Source organism: Ursus americanus, chromosome 31, assembly GCF_024610735.1.
Source record: "Ursus americanus isolate L20-20 chromosome 31, mUrsAme1.1.p, whole genome shotgun sequence".
Classification (NCBI taxonomy): domain Eukaryota; kingdom Metazoa; phylum Chordata; class Mammalia; order Carnivora; family Ursidae; genus Ursus; species Ursus americanus.
The window spans coordinates 25,559,110-25,580,154 of NC_142157.1; the positions used below are offsets into that span (position 1 = coordinate 25,559,110).

Below are 21,045 nucleotides of genomic sequence, written 5' to 3' on the forward strand. Positions count from 1 at the left end.
ACAGGAGCATTGTTCATAATAGACAGAAAGTAGAAACAACCTAAATGTTCAGTAATTAATGAATGGATAAACAAAAGGTGGTATATCCATACAATAGAATATTATTCAGCCATAAAAAGGAATGAGGCACTAATTCATATTAAACATGCATAAACCTTGAATGTATTATGCAAATTCAAAATAGCCTAACACAAAACACCATATACTGTTTTAGTCCATTTATAAGAGGCATCCAGAATAAGAAAATTTATAGATATAGAATGTAGGTTAGTAGTTGTCAAAAATTGAAGGGAGAGGAAGTTGGCAGTGACTGGTAATGGGTCTGGGGTCTCACTTTGGGTTGATGAAAATGTTCTGAAATTACATAGCAATGGTTATGCAACCTTATGAACATACTAAAAACCACTGAATTATATACTTTAAAGGGGTGAATTTTATGGAATGTCAATTTATGTCTCAGTAAAATAAAGCAAAACCAATGAGAGTCTAAAGCCCTCATTTTTTTACAATCTGAAAGCTAGAATTATAAAGAAAATCTTTTGTTATTGAGAAATAGCTGATGAAAGTTTTATAAAATTTGAAAATTGACTGGAATTGTGTATAGCACAATGTAGTAATTATATGAATTTAAAACATAGTTTTCTTTATTACCATTGACATACACTAAACTGCACATATTAAAATGTACAATTTGGTAAATTTTGACATATGAATATATTCATGAGAATATAACCACAATAAAAATAACTAGCATATTCATCATCATCCCCAAAGGTTTCTTTATATCTCTGTAATTCTCACATCTCCCTGGGCCCTAGGCAACCCCTAATCGTATTACTCATATTAAATATTAATTTGCATTTCTTAGAATTTTGTATAAAAGAAACCATATGATATATTCCTTTTTTAAGAATCTGTTGTCTTTCACTTAGCATAATTATTTTGAAATTCTTCCATGTGTCGTGTGTATTAATAGTTCATTCCTTTATACTGCTGTGTAATATTTCATTGTATATCACTTTATCCATTTACCTTTGGGTAGACATTTGGGTTGTTTCCAGTTTTTAACTATTTCAAATAAAGCTGCTATGGGTATTGATATACAAATCTTTGCACGGAATATGCTTTAATTCTTTTGGGTAAATACCTAAGTGTGAAATGGCTTGGTCATATGTTTAGCTTTTTAAGAAACTATCAAATTGTTTTCTAAAGTGTTTGTATTGTTTATGTTTCCACCAGCAGTGCATGGGAGTTCCAATTCCTTCACATTCTCAGCAGTGCTTGGTATGGCTGGTCTCTTTAATTTTTACCGTACTAGTAAGTTTGCAGGGTCTTGGGATAGTTTTAATTCGCATTTCTGTAATGACTAACAATGTTAAGTATTTTTCCACGCAGTTAGTTGCCAACCTTATATCTTATTTGGTGAAGTGTCTGTTCAAGTATTTTGCCCATTTTTATATTGGGTCATTTGTCTTTTTCTATTGGGTTTGAGAGTTCTTTTTGTATCTGGATATGCGTCCTTTATAAGATACATGCTTTGCAAGTATTTTCTTTCAGTCTATATCTTGATGTTTCATTCTCTTAACAGTGTCTTTTGAAAAGTAGAAGTTTTAAATTTTGATAAAGCCCAATTTTTGTCTAACCCAAGTTAGCAGAGGCTTTCTCTCAAAAGTTTTAGAGGTAATTTTTGCACATGATCCAAAGTATGGATTGAAGGCTTTTTCTCTGTTTTGTTTTTATTTGTTTTTTGGCATACAGTTATCCAATTGCTCTAGCACCTTTTGTTCAAAATAGTACCCTTTCTTCAATGATCGCCTCTGTATCTTTGCAGAAAATCAGTTATAGAAAATCATATATATGAGTTTATTTCTGCACTCCTTATTTTGTTCCATTGACCTGTGTGTCTGTGTTCATAACAAAGCTCATTTTACTGATTTTGCTTTGTTGTCTTAAAACCAGGTAATGTTAGCCTTCTAACTTTGTTTTCATTTTTTTAAGTCATTTTGGCTATTCTAAGATCTTTGCATTCTTTTTTAGAAAAAGATTTTATTTATTTATTTGACACAGAGAGAGAGAGAGAGCACAAGCAGGCGGAGCGGCAGAGGGAGAGGGAGAAGCAGGCTTCCCACTGAGCAGAGAGCCTGATACTGGGCTCGATCCCAGAACCCCGGGATCATGACCAGAACTGAAGGCAATGCTTAACTGCCTGAGCCACCCAGGTGCCCCTAAGATCTTCGCATTCTGTATAAACTTTGGAATCTGCTTGGTAATTTCTACTGAACAGTCCACTGGGATTTTGATCAGGATTGTATTAAATTTGCAGATCAGTTTGGTTAAAATTGACACCTTAACAATATTGACTTTCCTGACCTATTAGCAAAGCATGTGTCACCATTTTTCAAAGTCTTCTTCAATCTCTCAGTAAATGCTCTGTAGTTTTCAGTGTGCAGTCTTTCATGTATATTTTCAGATTTATTTCTAGGTATTTTATGCATTTTGATGCTACTGTATTGATCTTTTAAACTTCAGTTTCCAGTTGTTCATTGTTAGTGTATAGAACGCAGCTGACTTTTGTACATTGGTCGCGCATTCTGCGTCTTGCTAAACTTGCTTATTAGTTGTAGCAGCTTTTCTCTAGACTCACTTGTACCATCTAGATAGACGATTATGTCATCTGTCAATAAACGGAATTTTGCATATCCCTTTTCACAATTCTTTTTATCGCCTAACACTTTATGGCCAGACCCTCCAGCAATATGTTGAATAAAAATGGTAAGAGTGGTCTTAGATGGAAATATTCAGTCTCTCACATTAATGTTAGCAATAGATTTTTCACAGATGCTCTGTATTAGGTTGAGGAAATTCCCTTCTATTGCTAGTTTGCTGAGAGTTTTTCTTTTTTTTTAAAGATTTTATTTATTCGACAGAGATAGAGACAGCCAGCGAGAGAGGGAACACAGGCAGGGGGAGTGGGAGAGGAAGAAGCAGGCTCTCAGCAGAGGAGCCTGATGTGGGGCTCGATCCCGTAACGCTGGGATCATGCCCTGAGCCGCAGATGCTTGAGGACTGAGCCACCCAGGCGCCCCACTGAGAGTTTTTAATCAAGAATTCTTTCTCTCTCTCTCTCTCTCTTTTGTAAGCATGCAACATGTATATTTCTGAGTTTATTAAAACTTGAAATTGCACTAAGACTTGGAGACAAAGATGTATATACGTGCATAGTCACACACCGTTATATTTCTACTTTATTTAAAACAATTTATGTTATAGTGAAAACCATGAACCACACGATTTATTCTGTTTTTCTTCCTTTTCATATTTGTAACTCCTTTCTCTAACAGTAGAAACCTGGCTTCCATTAACCTTAATATATTTGCCTATTTGGTCAACTTCCTGTGTGTATCCAACTCCCATCCCTGCCACCATCCCATATCTCCTGCAGCTGCACTCGGGCTCTTACACTCACTAGACTGCTGGTGCTTTCCCCAATATGGACACTCTCTACCCTGCTAAGCCTCCGACTCCATGCCCTGAGCTGCCCTTCTGCATGGACACCACCTTACTCTGACTACACTTTGACACTCTGCACTTGTTATCACCAGCCCTTCCCACTGGCTTATGCACTGACATCCCATACTGGACAATTATGTGAATGTCCTCACCCCTGTTGGCTTCTGAAACCCATGTTGGGCTGCAGCCCTGTAAGACTCCTTTTTCGCCCTACTTAGATATGCATCTCTGCAAAAGCTGCTCTTCCCCATGGTTATCTTCCTCACCTTCTTGGGCTCCAAAGTCCCATCACACACAATTCATATGCAGAGGCTCCCTCCTAACCCTGCTGGAGCTCTGGCATCCTCTGCGGGGCCACTCCTTTGCATGGAGCTATCCTTACATTTTGTGGCTCACTCCTGTGATGGGCAGGTGTATTTGGAAAAGTACTTATTTTGTTTGGTCTCCTATAGCCCTCTTCCCACCCCAGCTTGAACATGTAACATGTTTGGTCCCAACCAACAGGTTTAGGACTGAGTTTTTCAGGAAATGATATGAAGAGGAGAAAGACTAGGAAGAATTCACTCATTTACTTATTGTGATTAACTTAGAATAATTATTTTTTTTATCAAACTAAAAAAACTTCCATTGTGCTTTTTATTGGGACTTTGTTAAACTTATTTTAGAAGGAAATGACATATTTGCAGTACTGGATCTCTCCCTCTTTGGATGATCCTGCCCAGAGCAGAAGAGTCTCCCAGAAGGCAACTGTAGCCACAGTTAAGGTCAGCTGGAGCTGTAATTAAGGTCAAACTCAGTATGCTTCAGGGGACAGGTACAACGATGACCCAGGAGGAACTAGCCTCCGCACTAAAGGAATTGCAAGACTTTGCCAATATATATCGACAGAATCTGGGCAGAACTGAAGTGGGCAGAGCATAACACTAGTTCTGGCCAAATTTATTGATATTGATGCATTTATCAGAGTGTAGATTCAGTGTGCTGCTGGAGGTGGCTCTAAGAGTTTCCTTGATGGGTTGACTAAAATTTAGATTCAATGATAGCATATATTTAATGAGATTGAGATGTCAGAGCTTCTGTGGTGTCATGTGGAAAAGGGAATTCAAAGCTTAAGAAGGTAGGAATATTGATCTGAATGTTTTACGTGTGACCTGCACAGTCAGCTCCCAGCTACATTCCACAAGACGGCCCAAAGACACTCCTTCACAAAAGCAGTGAGATGTATATTAATGAGGGGGCACCTGCATCCTTAAAAATCTCTGTGGCTGTTCTCCTTTCTAGGCAAGGCATGCCTGTAGAGGATGCCACTGTTTAGTTGGGTTCCCTGATTTCAAAGGGGATGATGAGATTTTGAAGCAGCAGGGGACAAGCAGTCACATTTAACTGCCTAAGGCAAGGTGAGCACATCTGCTGTAAAGACAGGAGGGACATACTAGTCATCAGAATGTTTTGAAGGTCAGAGATCTTTGGCAGTGGCTAGTTGATCATCGTGTCCCTCAGAAGCAAATACATGGAGTCTACTAGAATATTGCTTAATCCGTATTACAGGAAAAACTGTAAGCCTCACAGCAGAGTACCGAACTTAAGTTGCCACCGAAGAGAGTTGAGGCCTCTTACCCAGTTTCCAGACATAGGTAAATTCACAGACACAGAGCCCTTTGATTGAAGGGTAGGCCAGGTACCCTTGAGGAAGGACTCCACACCATTGCCACAAGTATACATTGTAATTATTCTTCTAAGACTTCTTTAAAAGGACCAGAGGCAATTTACTAGAATGACTGTCCATTGGAAAAAGGAAAGTACCAAGACCTTTGGGGGACTTTCAGACACCGGCTCTGAAATGATCTTAATCCCAGAGGGCCCCACAACCAAAGTGAAATTTTATAATGTTCAGATTATAGATGAAGTGTAGCTCAAATCAGACCCATATCGGGTCAGTTTGGTTCGGAGACTCAGCTAGTGGTTATTTTCCCCGTTTGTGGAGGTGTATGTAGAAGAGACATGGTTGGCAACTGGGAGAATCCCCACATGTGCTCTCTGCCCCATGGGCGGTGGCCACTAGGGCAGGAAGGGCTAAGTGGAAGCCCCTAGGATTTCCATTCATACTAAGAAAGTAAGTCAGAAGTTAATACTACACCCTGGAGGGGGGGGATTGCATAATGTTACCCTGGCTGAAGGCAGGAGAGAAGTGCAGGGAGTAGAAGATCTGACAGTTGTCTTTCTCTTTTTTCTTTTTTTGTGATGCAAATGTGTGATTTAAGCTTTGATGGCTGAGGCCTGCACTTCAAAGACAGCTATCTTGAATAAACACAGTGCCAGCCACAGGACTAGATGAAGAATCAAGCTGACCCCAGGCTCCTTTCTGTTAGAGATCTCCGTTGATTTTGATAACTGAGCATTTGAGCTGCTGGCTTTTCTAGTCTCAGGCTGTAAATTTCTGCTCTTATGTTTTAAATTCACCAATGAAGAATGAGTCTGCTAAACCCTAGGCATCCTACCCTCAACCCCAATAAAAGCACAACTCCAGGCCCCTGCTCTCTTTTTCTACCTGTGACCTTGCCTTGCGGCCTCAGGTGTGCTGTGTAATTTCCAGGACTTGTAAGTAATAAACTTGTTTTTCAAAGTGTCCTGATGGTTTTTGCTGAGGGCATCTTGCAGTCATCATGAGAACCACAAGGGCTGGTCCAGACCCCAGTCTCCAGCTGAGACCAACACAACACGTGATACTTATCACATCTCCATTGAATTCATCAGTTTGGCCTGGGCAAAAGTCACATGGATCTTGAAGAAGGAGCAACGTCCACTGTAAACTAATAAGGTGGTAACTAAAATTTCAGATGCTGCCCCAGGTGTGGTATCTTTCCTGGAGAAAATCAACATGTTCCTTGGTGTTTGTTTTGCAGCTGTGGGTCTCGTATGTGTCTTTTTCTCTATACCGATTTGTAAAGACCGCCAGAAGTAGTTTGCCTTTACTCGTCAAGGCTAACAGTGCACTTTCCCAAGCTTGCCTTCGGCTAGGCCAATTCTACTCTTTGCTGCATTTATTCTGCCGAGATCCCGATTGTCTTGACATTCCGCCAAACATCATACTCTGCCTCGCTGGTGACATGATGTTGATTGGCTCTGATGTTCATAAGCTAGAAGATACTTGAGAGGCCTTCCTAGTGGGAACTAGATGATGGGAGACAGAGCCCACGAAACTTCAGGGGCCTGTGACCTCAGTGAAGTTTCTGGAGGGTTAAATGTCACTTTTCCCAGGGGAAAGTAAGGTTGCTATTCTTTGGACCACCTACAATGAAAAAAGAGGAAAAATGCTGGCGAGCCTTTTTGTCTTTGGGGAGCAATATATACAGCACATGCAGGATTTGAATGCACTACTTGGGTCGTCTACAGGGTCAATGAGAAGGCCACCGTTGTAAGTAGAGACAAGCAAAGGCATGTCCTGCCACAAGTTCAGGCTGCTGTATAAACCACTGTATCACCTGGGTCTTTTTCCCCTCAGGTCCACCAATATGTAAAGTGTCTGGGGCAAATGGGCATGCTGTAAGGAGCCTCTGGACAAGCACAATAGTCACAGCACCAGGCTCTAGGATTTTGGAGCAGACCTATGCCTTGTGCTGGATAGGACTATTTTCCTTTTGCAAAATAGTGGTATGTATCAGTGTGAGCCCAAGGGCCTGAGAACCAGGGCACCTAATGGTATAAATTCTGAGAATAGGAGAAGATGAGATGAGATGTCCCAGCTAAAGGAGTGATGCAGGAAGATAAATGACGGGGTTGCAAATTCCTCCTTCCTCCACTTTTTGTTCTATTCAGGCCCTCAATGGATTGGACGAGGCCCACTCGTACTGGGGAGGGCTGCCTACTTTTCTGAGTCCAGTGATTCAAATGCTAATCTCATCTGGAAACATCCTTACAGACACACTCAGAAATAATGTTTAATCTGGGTGCCCTGTGGCCCATTTAAGTTGACACATAAAATTAACCATCAACAATTGCAAGGGACTTGAATGAAATAGGCTTGGAAAATGGGTGACAAGGATGTCTGGGGAAAAGGGCTGTGGATGGACCTCTTGGGATGGTCAGATGATAAAGACGTTTGTGTCCCATGTAAATGATGACCACAGGCATTCACTGAAGAGAGGCTCTCAGTAATTAGGTTGGACAAATCATGTGCTCTGTGGATACCATTCTCTCTTCTCAGCCACTCCAGTGCTTACTCTTGGGTCCATGAAAAGGGTGGTCATGGTGGTAGGGATGGAGGCTACCATTGGTTTGACAGCACGGATTTGCTCTTACCAAGGCTGACCTGGCAAATACTGCTGTTGAGAGCCTACTATGTTACCAACAGAGACTAATACCGATCCCCTGATATGGTCCTATTCACTGGTGGCAGGCTGATGACATTGGACCTCTTCTATCTTGGAGAGGGCAGAGATTTTTCCTCATTGGAATAGGCACATTCTGGACCTGGATACACTTTCCCTGCTCCACAATGCTTCTGCCAGTAGCACTATCTATGGACTCATGGAACACCTTACTCCCCATCGTGGTATGTCCCGTAGCACTGTTCCTGATCAATGATTTCCATACAACAAAGGGAATGCAGCCATGGGCTCTTGGCCGTGGAATTAACTGGTCTTCTCCTATACTCTGTCAACTAGAAGCAACTGGACAAATTTTGAAAGCTCACTAATGTAATAGAATGGCTCACTGAAGACTCATTTGTGTCAGTTGAGAGTCACAGCCTGAAAGGAATGGGTGCTGTATTATAGAATACCGGAGGGTGCCTGGGTGGCTCGGTTAGTGAAGCGTCTGCCTTCGGCTCAGGCTACAATCTCAGGGTCCTGGGATCGAGTCCCGCGTTGGGCTCCCTGCTCAGTGGGGAGTCTGCTTCTCCCTCTCACTCTCCCTCTGTGCTCTCTCTTACTCTCTCTCAAATAAGTAGAGAAAATCTTAAAAAAAAAAATACCGTATGTGCTTTGAAACAGAGAACAATCCAGGGTGCCGTTTCCCCACAGTCAGAACATATGGGTCTTGGAATCAAGGAGTGGAAGTGGCTCATTGACTTATAAGCCCAGTCATTCATTGACGTAATTTTTGCCTCCCACCCTGGCTACCTTGTGCTCTGCTTGTATGGAATTCTTAGTCCCCTAAGAGAAGATGCTCACCAGAGGACACCCTCATGGCCCCAGGTAAATCACCCCCATCAGCGCAGCACTGCCAGACCTGACAGAGGAGAAGAGAAGCATGACTGATGTTTCTGTGATGAGTCCAGGAGAAAGACAATCTCTCAAAGGTGCTCGTTTCTGGAAAATACATTATGGGTAGAATTGGAAGAGTTTGGATTCTGTCAAGTTTATACAAGAAGAGAGAAATCAGCCACACGTACAGATTTTTTTATTTGTCTGAATGGAAAGAAAAGTTACGGTTTTATGATCTGTCGAAGTGTACGAATCTTTCCCAGGCTTCTGAGATGCTTGAAGATGCAATTGAAAAGCTTGCTTACCATCTTGTCTGGATAAGTTACAGCATAAGATTAACAGAGCACGGTTGCTGGGTAATAGAAAATTAATGTTAGTCCAATGACATACTGCTTTAGCCATCCCTGGTGACGATGCTGAGGTTATACTATGCATATATTCACTTCTAGATGGACGACCCACCTGTGCTTTTAAAACATTGCCGATTTTGTGTATATCCCCGTGTTGTAGTTAAATGCACATACTCGGGAGTCTGATGCTGGGGTTTGAATCCCAGCTCAGTCACTTGCCAGCTCTGTGATCTTGGGTACATCAATTAACCTCTCTGAGCCTAAGTTTCCTTACCTACAAAACAAGGATGATGGTAGTATGTACTTCGGAGTGTTGTTTGGAGAATTAGTCCTTACAATAGTGCTTGGCCCACAGTAAGCAATGAATACATGTTAGCAATTAATAGCATAATTTGGCAATACTTGCTCAAAGTCTGCTTGTCAGGAATGCAAACCATTTTATATCCTCTCTCTTTCTCTAGCAAACCTACAGAATCCCTGCTAAATATCTGTAATGGACCAAATTGTGTCTCCTTTCCTCTCAAATTCACATGTTAAAACCTTAACCCCCAAAGAAACTGTATTTGGAGATGAAGACTTTAGGGAAATAATTACTTCCTTTTTTTAAAAAAGATTATTTACTTATTTGAGAGAGAGAGAGAGAGAGAGAGCATGAGCAGTGGGGAGGACCAGAGGGAGACTCCCCGCTGAGCAGGAAGCCCCATGTGGGGCTCGATCCCAGGACCCTGGGATCATGACCGGAGTCAAAGGCAGATGCTTAACCGACAGGGCCACCCAGGTGCCCCAAGTAGTTAACTCCTTAGGTCACATGGGCGGGCCTCTAATCTGATGGGATTGGTGTCATTATATGAGGAGGAAGAGACATCAGAGATCTCTCTCTCTCTCCATGTAGGAAAGGAAAGACCATGTGAATACACAGAGGGGAGGCAGCTGTCTACAAACCTGGAGAGAGCCCTCCCCAGAAACCAATCCTGATGATGTCTTGATCTTGGGCTTCCGGCCTCTAGAACTGTACCAAGAGAATTGTCTGTTTTTTAAGTCGCCTAGTCTCTATTTTGTTATGGCAGCCCTAGCAGACTAAGACCACGACATGAAGTTTCCTAATTTACATGTTCAGGGAGAGACAAGTGAGTAGTGCTGACATATGGTGTCAGAGGTCATCCCTGAACACCATTTACCCATCGTGTGAAAGTCTGGTATCAACCATGGGGCGTGTATGTGTGTGTGTGGGGGGGTCATATACATCACCTGAACAGGGGACTACTGTTCACTTGATTCCATCTAATGATAACTTTTTTTCTGCAAAATTCATCAAAGCCCTAGGCTGACACCCAGATATGCAGGCATCAGTTATTATCTGTGAGAAGCCCTCACTCTTACTTCTGTCTGCTTTTAGGCTCATCACAGAGGACTCTGTAGGATTAGGAACTTGGTCGACTGAGTCACTGATCAGATTCTGGGCTAATGTGGCAGCGTGTCAGCTGGAGCCACCCATTCCCTCACCAGCAGGGCGGTGCTGGCTGGAGTCCTCATCATTCCAGTTTGGGGATGCCCGAAGCCCTCCCTTGGTTGTCCCCCTATTGTGTGAGGCTGCCCTTCTCACAGCCTCTTCTTCTGGAGTCCCTGTCCTGCAGGGGTGGGATCTGGACCACAGAGATGCCTTTCAAACACTGCAGTCACGACAAGCATGCATGAATTCAACTGCCCTAACTGGAGATTTAGGGATCCCAGGAAGAAGATTTGGGGGCCACAGGGAGGTGAGGCCCAGCCTGGAAACTTCCTCTCCTGCTTCTTTATCCTTGCTTCTCCTTACCTTTTCTTCCAGAATTCCCTAAGAACTTTCCCTTCAGTGCATGGAAGAATTTAGCTGGGTTCCAAGACTCAGACTTGTAGAAACCCTAGCAAATAAGATGCTTACAGAACAGTCTTCCATTTTAAGGCAGTTCCGCTTATACATTTATTATAAATATAGATTACATATAATATGTATGACGTACCATGGAATGCATATTAGATGCGTGATTATGTATGATGTAATACATATATAAAAATATTATAAATACAGTTATAAATAAACATCCTCTTTTTTCTTCTTCTTACTACCTTAGGAACACTTTCGGCAATTTGGAGATAAAAGGAGCTGCTGAGTTTAGAGAGAAACAGACTGTTGAGCCTGCGTCTCATTAGACTCACGCACTGACTTGTGAAAAGCTGGTTGGAATTTACTTCTTAATTTATTCCTCAGGTGTAAAGAGTTCAGAATCTGAAAGTAGGAATTATATAAATTATGCAGCTTTAGGAAAATCAGGACAAAATGGCTTTTCAAATCTTTTATTAAGGCCTTCCTAAGATTATCATGAAGTAATAAGCCGCATGAAAGACAGCGAAAGAGAGAGAGCTCAAAAAAGTTGATTAGTCCACGCTGAATTTCCTAATTAACCTCTCGAAGCCCAAGTCAGATTTGCTTTCTACGCATCTTGACTCTAAAAGAATCACACAGAAAATGTAACCGTGTCTACAGAGGAATCCTGCAAAGCAACAATGATTATTGTCAGGAGGCCACGCGTCCGGAACAGGCTTTAACGCCGGGAAAGCTTTGACCCAGCGCATCCGCGGGGCGCGGGAGGAGGGCTGGGCTGCAGCTCCCCGCAGCGAGGGACCTCCTGGCGCAGCCTCCCGCGCTCCCCCAGCACCGCGCCGGGCCTGGGGGGGACGGACCGCGCGCCGCGGCTCCCGAGCGCCCCTGGCCCGGGGCCGGCGGCCGCCCCGGCCGCCTCCCCGCCCTCTCCCGCCGCCGCCCACGCCCCGTCGCGGGGGGCAGGGCAGGAGGCGGGCGGCTGGCCCGCCCCCCGGGACCCTTTAAAGCTTCGCGGGCGAGGGCCAGGCGCCGTAAGCTCGGCGGTTGAGAGAGCGGCGCTCCGAGCCCAGCGCCCAGGGCTGCGCTTCGCCGGCCGGCGGGGCGGCGCTGTCGCCCGGGGCGGGCGCTCCGGGCTCCTCGACGCCTCCTGCTCCCGGCGGCCGCGCGGCCCCTCTCTGTCCTGCCAGTCCCGGGAGTCCCCGCCATGCGCCCGGGCTAGTGCGCCCAGGGCGCAGCGCCGACCCCGGCCGCGCCCGCCGCCCGCTCCCGCCGCCGGCATGCTGCGCCCGCTGCTGCTCGCGGCCCTCTGCCTGGCCGGCCGGCTCGGACCCGCCCGCGGCTGCCAGCTGCCCTCCGAGTGGAGACCGCTGAGCGAGGGCTGCCGCGCGGAGCTGGCCGAGATCATCGTGTACGCCAAGGTGCTGGCGCTTCACCAGGAGGTGCACGGCCTGTACAACTACCTGCCGTGGCAGTACGAGGCCAGCGACGCGGGGCTCTTCTACTCGGCCGAGATCGAGATGCTGTGCGACCAGGCGTGGGGCAGCATGCTCGAGGTGCCCGCGGGCTCCAGACTCAACCTCACGGGCCTGGGCTACTTCTCGTGTCACTCCCACACCGTGGTCCAGGACTACTCCTATTTCTTCTTTCTCAGGTGAGCGCCCACAGCTCCTCCTCCAACTATTTGCGTGACGTCCCGAGGGCACCGTTCTCCGGAGCCAGGTCAGGAGCAACAGGGAGTCCTGTCCGTACCATTTTGGAATACGCCTTGGGCTCCTTTCCTTACTCTTGATTCTCTCCTGCTCCGTGGGACGTCTCGACAAAGGTCCTGGGTGTATTTGGCTAAGGCTGTTAAAAACAAAACAAAACAAAAAACCGGGAGTGATTTTTGTCCTTAATACATAGAAGTGTGTTTCAGGCAGAAGCCCAAGGTGGTTTCCAAAATCCATTTGACTCCTCTTTAAATTTATACTTTTAATTGGATTCACCGGGAGTAGCTTGGGATGGTGATGGGGGGGAACCCCAAACTTTGAAATTACACTCTCGTTGGAATTCTGGCTCAGCCCTTCCTGTGATTTTTGGAGCAAATTGTCTTTTGAAGACCCTCCGTATCCTCACTTACATAATGTGAGAAACCAGGTTGGTTGAGACCAACGCCCAGTAATTATGTAGAACACCTGGTGCAGGTTAGAAGCAGAAGGAAGAGTCACGCTTTTCGGCACCTGCTTAAATGCCAAGATAGGCATGGTGTGGAATGCAGCCCAGCTGTTCCTTTGTTTCACCCCTTGTCACCACCAGCCGACCTCAGTGCTGGGCTTTTCAAAATAGCAAAGATTTATGTGGGGGCCTGCTGGGGGGGGGTGGAGACCTGGCTCTTAGTGCTTTGAAGAGCATAGGTGAAACAGGCTGGAGGTTCTCTCTGACTGGAGACTCCTGGAATCTTGTCAAGTTCCATGAAAGTTGGCCTGCAGCCAAGACGGAATTCACGTGTGTAAGAACTCAGTCAATGGGTTTGAAGTTTGAAATAGAGAACGGCAGGTGGAACCCTAAAGGCATTGGCTGCATTAGCGTGATGCAGAGCAGCTGAGAGAAACCTTGAACTGGAATGTAACCTGCATATCAAGCTAGTGAGTGAGTTAATCCACAGTTGAGACTGGTAGCGGTTCCCGTTTTCCCAGTCCGTGAAGCGGCAACAAGGGCATTAGGAATGACTATGACCCGTCTGCGGATTCACTTTTAGCTCTTGAGATTTCGCATCCCTCTGAGAAAGAAAACCCGTAAGATCCACCAAGGGGCTGTTCCTAAGCTCATGGCAACACATGTTTCCCGTATTGAAGCCAGAACCTCTAAGTTTAGAATACATGGCGTGCTTTGTGTCGGCTTCAGTGGTTTAGTGAGATTAAGTTGTTTTTCTCTTTTCTAATTGCTAGGGAAGTATAGTTTCTAAAAAAGTCAGCAAGGAGTGAGATTGTATCCTTCTTGATACAAAGAAACTTAGGTTTTTCATGCTTTTCTTTAGGAAGGACAATGAGATTCCAGCTATAAAGCTATTAGTCACTGAAACTTTATTTTCCAAAGAAAAAAGCTGGAGAACTTGGGCAGCCATTATATTGTCCTGATTTTTATCATGAAAGAGCTTTGTCCAGTGGCTCTGTGGTGATCAGCCAGCTCTTTCATCTTTCCCTCTGATATATTTACAAAAAGTGTGAGCAGAAATAGGGAGTCAACTGGTAGTCTGACAGATTTCCATTTCACAGGGCTGTGTTGCCTGAAGTGTGTTAACAACTGCATACAAATCATTCCTTCCCTGTTATTCTGGGACCCAGTGAGACGAGAACAGATTCTGTGCAGTGTCACAGGAGAAAGTGGCAGTGGAGGCTCCCTGGTGAGCCCCACATCCCCTCTTTGTGCCGGAGGGTAACTTCGGCCTCCTCTCCCTCTATGGGATTTCTTTATCTTTCCAAGGGGTGATTTATAAAATGTTATAAGCTCTATAAAAATGTTAACATCTACACTGCACTCACTCTGTGCCAGATACTTTATCTGATGCAGTCCTTCCGCCACCAGCGAGAAGGTGCTAGTCTCCTCTTTTTACAGATTGGAATAGTGAAGCTTAGATAATCGAGGAAATTCATCTCCTGTCAGAAGATCAGTAGCAATGGCAGGATTCGAACCTGGGTTGTAAGAACTGGCTTTCCTTTGATTGAGAAACAACAGTCGGTGAGAAAGAAGGCCACTTGGGAGATCTACAGGTAGACAAACATATGCACACCCCCTACCCCCCACAGCCCTTCACCAAACTCCCCTTTGGGAAAACCTTAAGGATAGACTCCTGTAGTGTGAGGCAGAGAAACATTTAGAAATAGTAGGTCCTCTAATGAGAGCCATGTGAGACATAGTTGGGTAATGGCAAGGCTGTCAGTATTTACAACTCTTGATTAAAGCTGGTATATCTTATGGCTGTCCAAGCTACAGTTCTGCTTTTTTCCTCTTTTATCCCATTAGGATGGATGAAAATTATAATCTCTTGCCCCACGGAGTCAATTTCCAAGATGCCATCTTTCCAGACACCCAAGAGAACAGAAGGATGTTTTCCAGCCTTTTCCAGTTTTCAAACTGTTCTCAAGGGCAGCAGCTGGCAACTTTTTCCAGTGACTGGGAGATCCAGGAAGACAATAGGGTAAGAATTGCCTGTTTCCTTTGTCAGAGCAAAATAATAGAATAGCTACATCTTGTCTGAATTTCGTGACCAAAGGATTCAAGAGTACTCTTCCAGAAGCCCAGACCAAAGAGCGTTATCCCTCCTGTTCCCCTGGCAGTTAAAACAAACAAACAAAAAAAACCAAAAAAACCCACTGCTCGTAAACTAGATTCCCCAGGCTTTACTAGTTAGTTTGGGGTTCCTCATAAAGTGAGAGAACAGATGGAATGAAGGTTGGCACACGGCCTCCGTTTTGTCTCCTGTAAAATGGAAACAATCTACATCATAGGGTTGATGAATATGATTTAACTACGTAAAAAGGGCAAAAGCGTTTAACCTAGTGCCTGACCGAGCAAGTACTCAGTACATGAGAGCTTTTATGACTATTACATCATTACTGTTACTGATAGCATAAGGCTCTCGGGACTCTTCTAAGGAAGAAGAAAGTCCTCAAGGAAATGGTTGCCCTAGCTAACACTTCCATGATCGTTAACTCTCGTTGTGAAGACCGAGAGGTACAGGGTGGCCGGTTGTGGAATGTAAGGCTTAAGATAATTTGGGGTCTGAAAATATAAAAGGGATCTGCCCCTCTGGGACAGATGCCAGAGTTGGGGGGAGATTTTGAAGACTGTCCCTTTCCCAGATGGCATTGCCATACTCGAGCTGGAATGATGGTAGGACTGGGTCAGTAGAGCGGGTGGCTCTGGTCCCAGTCTCCCATCAGAGATGTTTTCAGGCCAGTGTGACAGACTGCTGGGAGCGTTCTGATGTGGGGTTTTAGGTATCTCATGGGACAAGGACTATTTGTATGGGTTGATGAACTAATTTGCCCATGTTAAGTGGCTCACATGGCCCCAAATCTAGAAGTGTACAGTGTTGTAAGTCAATGTAGGATTCGAACCTGGGTCGTTAGAACTGGCTTTCCTTTGATTGAGAAACAACAGTCGGTGAGAAAGAAGGCCACTTGGGAGATCTACAAGTAGACAAACACCTTGGACGCCCACCCAACCTGGGTCCCACCTACTCTTCAAACAAGTAGCTACTATTACTAGTTTCTTATAAATGTTGGAGTATTTTCAACCAACAAATAATTCAAACTTGTGTTATTTACTGTTGTTTTTGACAAAAATGGCAGCCCACTGTGCACACTTCGCTATACATTGCCTTTATTCACAAGTAGATCTTGATCTTTCTATATCAATGTAGATAAAATTTCGTTAAATGGCTGCGTAGTGGGTTCCATTGTGTGCATGCGTCGCAGTGTATTTAATCAAGCCCTCTGCTAATAGGTGGTTCGGTTGGTGTCCAGTACGTTGCTATTACAAAGAGTGTGGACATGTAGGATATTCTACATACCTCATTTCGCGGGACCGCAGAGCCCAATCTTCAGCAAGTATTATATGCCGACTATAAAGCAGCTACTATCTTAGGTGCTAGTTTTTCTATGTTGGGCAAATACAAAGTCCCTGTTCTCCTGAAGCTTGTAGTCCTACTGTTGGTGATTGACCGAATCAAAAGCCTGTATTAATGATTGCATAGTTTTAAATGGAAACATAAGCTCAAAAAAAAAAAAAAATCAGGGAATCTGACCTACACTTAAGGGTGAAGAAAGCCTTCTCTGTTGAATTGATACTGGAGCTAAGAGCCGATGGATGAAGAGGCATCCTAGATCAAGGAGAGATGAGTGCAGTCCGAAGAAAGTCTGTGCAAAGTCCCTGTCGTGGCAGAGTGCGTGGTGCCTTTGAGGGAGTGAAAGAAAGCTACTTGGCTGGAGCAAAGGGAGTGAGTGAGAAGGATGGGACAAGAGCCGGAGGTGGGGCCAGACCTAGTGAGGATTTGGGCTTTGTCCTAATAGGAATAGGAAACCTTTTATGTTGTGAAAGGGGCGATGGGGGGGTCAAATTTACATTTTGAAAAATGAACTGGGGTGGAAGGAATCCAAGTGATGTGAGAACAGGTAGTGGTTATAAAGCTACAAGGTAGTTGCTGAGCTACCGTAGAGGCAAGAGGGATGGAGTAAAGTGGAAAAATTTGGGAGAGATTTAAGAAATAAGTAGGTGTTCCTGATGGCTTGGTTGCAACAGAGGTGGAAGAGGGTCAAAGATAACTTCTGGGTTTCTGGCATGTGAACTGTGTGCCAAAGACTGACACTGAGAAATGTGTATAGGAAAGGTTTGGTAGGGGAATTCATATGTCAGATGCTGAACGTGCAGAGTTGAGGTGTTTTTAAGCCATCTGAGCCATTTTGCACCGGGTGAGATCTTAAATACTAGTTGGATCTGTACGTTCGGAGGTTTGAGAAGAGCTCAAAGTGGAAGATAGACCTTTGGGACTTAATAATTAGATGTCAGTTGAGAATGGATGTGAATGCGATTTTTAAGGGCGAGAATGTAGGGAGAGCAGAGTATAGGCCTTAGGGTAGGACTGAGCCTTGTGGAATGCTGATACTGGTTGAGAAGGAACAGTCAGAGGCAGAGGGAAAGCTAGGAGAGTCCAGCGTACAGAGTGTTTCTAGGAGGATGAGTGATCATCAGAGTCAAAAGCTGTTGAGAAGTCCAGTAAAATGATGACTGAGAAGTAACCTCTTTGGTGACATGAGGACAGTTTCTGTAATATGAGGGAGTAGGGTGGTGGGGTATGAGTGAGGGTAGACAATTCTTTGACGAAGTTTGCCTGTGGATGCTTTAATACATATAGAGCTGCAGGTGAAGGGGGTAGAATAGTTGAGGGGAGGGGTTTTGTTGTATTTAAAGATGGCAGCCATCCTGTTCACACGACTTGGTCTCTGTTTTCCTACTCTTCAGACACTGTTCAAGTCGATGAACTACCCAAGGGCAGGGATATCTATTTTGTTTACTGTTGTATACTTGTGCGTTTTTTATGGGTCTTACACATTTGTTAAATGAATCCCGTGTCTTCATCCAGAGAGATCTAACGTCTAAGGAAGCAGAGCCTTCTCTCTCATTTTCTACATTAATATTGAAAATCCATATACAGTAAAAATCACTCTCTTGCAGATGGTGTTATGAGTTTTGATAAATGCACACTGTTGTATAATCACAACTACAACCACAGTGCGGAAAAGACCATCACTGAAAAGAACCTCCCTTCTGCCCTTTTTTGGTCAGACCCTTCCCTAACCTGAACTCACAGGAACCAGTGATACGTTCTCCAACACTAGTTGTGTATTTTCCAGAGTGTCAAATGCATGGAATCATACAGTATGTTGCCTTTTTTTTTTTTTTTTTTTTAGTTTGGCTGCTTTTACTTAGCGTAATACGTTTGAAATTTGTGCTGTGTTTATTAGTAGTTCACTTTATTTTTAAGCGGAGTATTCCGTAATAGGAATGTACCATGGTTTTATTTACCCAGTCATCCGTTGAGAGAGATTTAATTCACAATTTTAGGCTACTAGAGCTTCCATAAAGACACATGTACAGGTTTTTGTATGCACATAAATTTCAGTGTGTCTTCGGTAAATACCTAGGATGGGTTTGCTGGGTCATTCGGTAAGCGTGTGTCTAACTTTGTAAGAAACTGCGAAACTGTTTTTGAGGACAGCAGCAATGTTTTGCATTTGTATTAGCAATGTGTGCAAGCTTCAGTTTTGCGTCCTCATCAGTACTTGGTATGGTCAGAAAAAATAGACATCCTAATAGGTGTGTGGTAGTGTGTGTGTGTGTGTGTGTGTCTGTGTCTGGTTTGTTTTTAGATTCCACATGTAAATGAGCTCATATGGTAACTGTCTTACTCTGACCTATTTCACTTAGCATAATGCTCTCAGTGTCCATCCTTCATCCACTGTTGGAAATGGCAGGATTTCCTTGGTAAAGGCTAAATAATCTTTGTATATGTACCACAGTTTCTTTATCCCTTCATCTGTCAGTGGACATGTAGGTTGTTTCCCTGTCTTGGCTATTGTGAAAAACTGCGCTGAACATGGGAGTGCAGATAAGTCTTCAAGGTACTGATTTCATCCAGTTTGGGTTTATACCCAGAAGTGGAATTTCTGGATCATTTGGTAGTTCTATGTTTAATTTTTAAAGGAACCTCCATATTGTTTTCCATAGAAGCTATATCAGTTTACCTTCCTACCAACAGTGTATGAGGGACCTACCTCTTCTCCACATCCTTGCCAACACATGGTATCTTCTAGTTTTTGGATAATAGCTGTCCTAACAGGTGCGAGGTGACACCTCATGGTGCTTTTGACTTACGTTTCTTTGATGATCAGTGATGTTGAGCATTGTTCTGTGTGTGTTGGCCCTCTGTGTGTCCCTGGAAAAGTGTCTGGTCAGGTCCTCCGCCCATTTTTTAAAATTTAAATTCAATTTAGTTAACATACAGTGTACTATTAGTTTCAGGGGTGGAATTTAGTGATTCATCAGTTAGATACAAACCCAGTGCTCATTACATCAAGTACCCTCCTTAATGCCCATTCATCCAATTGCCCCATTCCCCCACCTACCTCCATTCCAGCGACCCTCAGTTTCCTATAGTTAAAAGTCTCTTAGGATTTGCCTCCCTCTCTGTTCTTGTCTTTATTTTTCCTTCCCTCCATGTTCATCTCGTTTGTCTTTTAAATTCCACATGAGTGAAATCACATGGTATTTGTCTTTCTCTGACTCTCTTGCTTAGCATAATACCCTCTAGTTTCATCCACGTCATTGCAAATGGCAAGATTTCATTCTTTTTGATGGCTGAGTAACATTCCATTTTGTGTGTGTGTGTGTGTGTGTGTGTGTGTATATAAATATAAATACATAAATAATCACATCTTCCTTATCCATTCATCTGTCTGTGGACATCTGGGCTCTTTCTGTATTTTGGCTATTGTGGACATTGCTGCTATAAACATTGGGGTGCAGGTGCCCCTTTGGATCACTGTTTATATCCTTTGGGTAAATACCGAGTATTGCAATTGCTAGGTGGTAGGGTAGCTCTGTTCTTAACTTTTTGAGGAATCGCCATGTTTCCCAGAGTGGCTGCACCAGCTTGCATTCCCACCAGCAGTGTAAGAGGGATCCCCTTTCTCCGCATCCTTGCCAACATTTGTTGTTTCCTGAGTGGTTGATTTTAGCCATTCTGACTGATGTGAGGTGGTATCTCATTGTAGTTCTGATTTGGATTTCCCTGATGCCAAGTGATGTTGAACATTTTTTTTCATGTGTCTGTTGGCCATTTGTATGTCTTCCTTGGAGAGATATCTGTTCATGTCTTCTGCCCATTTCTTGACTTTTTTTTTTTTTTTTTTTTTTTGGTGTTACAGGAGTTCTTTGTATGTTTTGGATATTAACCCGTTATTGGACACATCCTTTGTCAATATCCTCTCTCAGTAGGTTGCCTCTTCATTTTGTTGATAGTTTCCTTCATTGTGCAAAAGACTTTAGTTCGATGTGTCTCAATTTCTTTTTTTTTTTTTTTTAAGATTTTATTTATTTATTCGACAGAGATAGAGACAGCCAGCGAGAGAGGGAACACAAGCAGGGGGAGTGGGAGAGGAAGAAGCAGGCTCATAGCAAAGGAGCCTGATGTGGGGCTCGATCCCATAATGCCGGGATCACGCCCTGAGCCGAAGGCAAACGCTTAACCGCTGTGCCACCCAGGCGCCCCGATGTGTCTCAATTTCTTATTTCTGCTTTTGTTGCTTTTGCCTGAGGAGACTTTTTTTTTTTTTTAAAGATTTTATTTATTTATTCGACAGAGATAGAGACAGCCAGCGAGAGAGGGGACACAAGCAGGGGGAGTGGGAGAGGAAGAAGCAGGCTCATAGCGGAAGAGCCTGATGTGGGGCTTGATCCCACAACACCGGGATCACGCCCTGAGCTGAAGGCAGACGCTTAACCGCTGTGCCACCCAGGCGCCCCTTGCCTGAGGAGACTTAGACAAAAATCTGCTCAGACTGATGTCCAAGAGTTTACTGCT

The 21,045-nt window shown here is 44.0% G+C and overlaps 1 protein-coding gene across 1 annotated transcript in view; it reads left to right on the plus strand.

The window, feature by feature from the left end:
* The first annotated feature begins 11,937 nt into the window (after window positions 1–11,937).
* Window positions 11,938–21,045, plus strand: part of CCDC3 (coiled-coil domain containing 3) — a 120,809-nt gene continuing 111,701 nt past the window's right edge. The window contains exons 1-2 of the mRNA XM_045793938.2: window positions 11,938–12,573; window positions 14,925–15,099. Coding sequence (XP_045649894.1) covers window positions 12,200–12,573; window positions 14,925–15,099 — 549 coding nt within the window. The 5' untranslated portion in view covers window positions 11,938–12,199. The remainder of the gene's footprint in view (window positions 12,574–14,924; window positions 15,100–21,045) is intronic.